The 3,815-nt window shown below is 48.7% G+C and overlaps 1 protein-coding gene across 2 annotated transcripts in view; it reads right to left on the reverse strand.

The window, feature by feature from the left end:
• Positions 1–1,138: 1,138 nt before the first annotated feature.
• LOC103613350 (adenosine receptor A2b) overlaps positions 1,139–3,815 on the reverse strand; it is a 28,761-nt gene continuing 26,084 nt past the window's right edge. Inside the window, exons 3-9 of one of the 2 annotated variants that reach the window (XM_008631123.2) lie at positions 3,733–3,772; positions 3,203–3,259; positions 2,926–2,987; positions 2,709–2,803; positions 2,360–2,514; positions 1,917–2,079; positions 1,139–1,455 (exon numbers count right to left, since the gene is read on the reverse strand). In XM_008631123.2, the coding sequence (XP_008629345.2) occupies positions 1,322–1,455; positions 1,917–2,079; positions 2,360–2,514; positions 2,709–2,803; positions 2,926–2,987; positions 3,203–3,259; positions 3,733–3,772 (706 nt within the window). In that variant the 3' untranslated portion in view covers positions 1,139–1,321. Of the gene's footprint in view, positions 1,456–1,916; positions 2,080–2,359; positions 2,515–2,708; positions 2,804–2,925; positions 2,988–3,202; positions 3,260–3,732; positions 3,773–3,815 lie in introns of those variants that run through there. The other variant, XM_017731028.1, reaches the window with a different exon arrangement.

A 3,815-nucleotide genomic window follows, 5' to 3' on the forward strand; every position in this document is an offset into this window, starting at 1 on the left:
TTTTCCTGTGTCTCCCTCTTGTTTTGCAGCATCAGGCAAGACCCTGCTCCCAGGGGTGCTGCAGGGTTCCCAGGTAACACTGCTGTCCTCCAGGCTCTGCCACTTCAAACCCCAAACCCAGCACTCTAGGGAGGGTTGGCTCTAATGTGCCAGAGCCTTTCTCTCAGTACAGCCATATTTTTACTTCCTAGCTTGCTGAGAACAAAGCTGTGTATGTGACTGAAGTTCTCCAGCTTCAATGAACTTCTGCTCTAGAAAACCTGTGTGCCTCCTCCTCTTAGCTCAAAGTTCAGCAGAGATGAACCTGCTACTGTAAGTAAATTAACAGTGATGTAATTACACTGAGGGTTGTACCAACCAGCTGCAGTTCTGACAACTGAGAGGTAAAACTTGTGCATGGTTAGTGACAAAATTAGTTCTACTATCATAAGTATGGATTTGCTAATTTCTGGTTTAATTCTCTTTCTTTAACATCAGGCTTCCTGGCAGGGCAGAACTGAGAAATTCTGTTGTCTAAAGCAGCTGCTCATACTTCATTCCCATGAAGGCACGTAGCTGACAAAGCTGGGTTTGTACACACCATCTTTTCCAACAGGAAGCCTCAGCATTCTAGCACTGACCTATCCAAGAGAGGAGGACAGCTTTGGCACTCTGTGTGCTCTCCACTGGAGCCAAGAGTTTTATTTCTGACAACAGCTCTGCATGGTAACAGTCTCAGCCCTCCTCTGAGAGGACAAGTTCTATCTTTGGATGCTAAATGAAGAAATACACTTGATCTTCAGGTAACCTGTTGGACCAGGACAGGGAGCTACAGCTCTGTTGCAGTGCAGGTACAGCCTGGGAAATGCTCTGCTGAAGTTCAAACACACTGAACTGCAGCACTGATAAAAGTGTAGCCCCTGTTGTGCTGTTCAACGTGTAAAGAATGAGACAATTCCTGCCTGTTCCTCTTCAAGACTTGCTCTAGGACAGCTATGTTTTGAACCTGAGCATTTCTGTGAGCAGGCAGGAGTAGCAAACTGCTACTCCTTGATTTTAACACAGGTTTTAATACCAGGCCAGACTTGCACTTAGGCAGCCAAAATTAAATCACTTAGCACAGTAGGTCAGTCAAACCACAAACTACACCACACATTCACACCCTTAAGATTTCACACCTTTATTTTGGGCTGTTAGGCAGTGGCAGCCCCTCCTCTTAAGCAGTCCTGAAACTCCTCATTGCTGTTTCTCTGGAGAATTGCACCGAGCTGGTCCCAGGCTGCCTGTGCTGACCAACCCTTGCTGCCTTCACTCACCTCAAGGTTGGACTCTGTGGCCAAACTTACTTGGAGCCCTTTCTCCTCTTGGCCAGCTCAGCTAGTTCCTCCTGGATATGCTGGACAGAAGCAGCATCTCCCTTCTGCTTTGCCTGCTTGAGAGCTTCTTTGTACACTTGTTTTGCTTGCAGGAAATCTTCTGTAGCAAGAGGGAAAAGAGGCCTGGCTACCCAGTTCCATCACCCATTATCACGGCCCCCTCCTGAAGCTGATCACATGCAAAGGACAAGGACTACCTGGAACACATCAAGACCTAGGGAGGTTCAGAAAACATCCTGATAGGTTGCCAACTCTGAGAGCTGGAGAGCAGCAGTGATGATGGGACATGGTGCTGCTTCAGCATTAAAATCTTGTAGAAACAAATGTCATGCATGCCTTGTGTCCTTTTGGAAAAGTTACTGAATGCATGGGAAACAAGATCTCCTGGCAACCTTTTGGGTCAGGCTAAATTCAGTTTGTGAAAGCAATTCAAAGTCTGACCTACTGCTTAAACTAAAACTAATAACCCCAAACCAGCACTATAGCTCAGCCCTACAATACAGATCCAGATCTCTGCAGTCAGCACAAGCTCAGTGACAGGCTGGGCATTCATTCACTGACCTTTGTGCATCAGGATTGCTGCCAGGTTATTGAGCACCATGTGCTCCTCGGGGTGCTGAGTGTCCCTTGCCAGCTCTGCTGCCCTCCTGACGTAGGTGAGCGCCTCCTCGTAGTGTCCCTGAGCATCCAGCACCGTGGCCAGGTCATTCATCAGCACCACACTCTGCACCAGGAGGGAAAAGGGAAGCTTGTGGAGCAGTCTGGGGCAGCAGAAGCACCACATTCATTCCCTGTCCCACTAGGAAAAGCAGCATTTGCCAGAGAAGCTTTCAGTAAGAAAGTGTGCTGTATTTCTGTATTTGCATGCTCGTCCTTCCTGGCAGGAAACCAGCCTCAGGTAGTGCTGGCCATGTCTGAGGTCACCAGAGCTGCTCCAGGGCTACCTCATTCCCTACAGATCAGCCTTTCCTTCCGTAGAGTCCAGCTACTGCTGTACAAATCACCTGTGGGTGAGTCTCTCCCTGAACATCATTTGATATCTGCAGAGCCTTCTCATACATTTTTTGTGCTGCTGGGAGCTCACTGATGTTCAGGAGGTAGCGGGCATAGGAGTCCAGGCTCATCCCAAGCAGGAGCCGTGTGTTGGCCTTTTCTTCAGCTGCAAACAGAGAGGAGTGAAGTGATCACTGCCACAGGATCCAGCATGAGCCTCCATCCTACCACAGCAAGAAACTCAGGCAGTGTGAAGACAATGGATTGACATGAGGATGGTGCTTAGGCAATACAGAAACAACATCAAGGACAGGGAAATGGAGAAAAGATGAGAAGCCTTTGGCAGGCCAGGCTGCCCACCTGATAAGACATCCTCAGGCAAGTCCTTTTCCTTGGCAATCTTCTCCTCTAGTGTCAGGATGCAGAACTGGTAGCCAGCTACAGCTAATTTGTGCCTGCAAAGTGCAAAGCAAAGCTCCTTCCATCCCTGAAGGATCCCTCATTAAAGAGCCTCTGCTTGGCCACCCCACCACCACTGCAAAGCTGAGATGAAAGCAGGTTCTTGCTGGGAACTCACTGGTTTTGAGCAGCGTAGATACTGGCCAGCTTGAGGGACATCTCAAGGATGGCGTTGTCATCCTGCCAGGAGGACATGCAATGCAACTGTTACACTTCTTCTATTTCCCCAAAAGAAACACCATTTTCTCAGAGAGTTTAGACCCTAAAAATCCCCATCTTTTTGACTCTAGAGCTGCCATCCATTACAGTATTGCCAATCTCCAGTAAGAGGCATTGCAGCACAAGAAATAAGGTAAAGAGTAGGGCACCACTGGTAGCCTCTCAGAAGAACGTACCTCCTTTGTGTCCCCTGCAAGCATATAGCTCATAGTTGCTTTGTAGAGCTTTTCTGCCTGAAATGAGAATTTTGAAGAGCATTTTAAAACAAAGCAGAAGCAGACTACGGGGAGGGGCATTTTTTTTGTGGCATTGACACTACATCAAGACCAGAAGGGCTGACCAGAGCCCAGTGGTACTGAACCAGTGGGTCCTTTCAGTTTCTTCTTGAGCACTGCTGCAGCAGCCAGACTTTTACCCTGTCTGTGTGAGCTCCTTGGAGCAGCCATCTCCCTGCTCAGCTGCAGCATTTCACAGTAAGAAGTACTCCTTCCCTTGCACACCGTGTTGGAGCTCAAACCTTAACCGTGAGAGCATCTTTCTTAACGTGATGTGCTCATGGGACTGCAGTCCTGAGGGGGATCATTCTGCTTTGCACTGGGTGATCTCTGCTCTCAGTCTGCAGCTTGTGCCAGCACCCCACACCTTCGAGACCACGCACAAGATGTCAACCTCTAAAAATCCAGAGGGAAAAACCAGAGTTACTCACGTTGTCCAGCTGTCCCTGCATATAGGCCACGTTCCCCATCTGGAAGAGACAGACACTGCTGAAGCTCCACCAAGGCAATGGCG

This window comes from Corvus brachyrhynchos, unplaced genomic scaffold (genome assembly GCF_000691975.1).
Source record: "Corvus brachyrhynchos isolate BGI_N302 unplaced genomic scaffold, ASM69197v1 scaffold283, whole genome shotgun sequence".
NCBI classification, from domain to species: Eukaryota; Metazoa; Chordata; class Aves; order Passeriformes; family Corvidae; genus Corvus; species Corvus brachyrhynchos.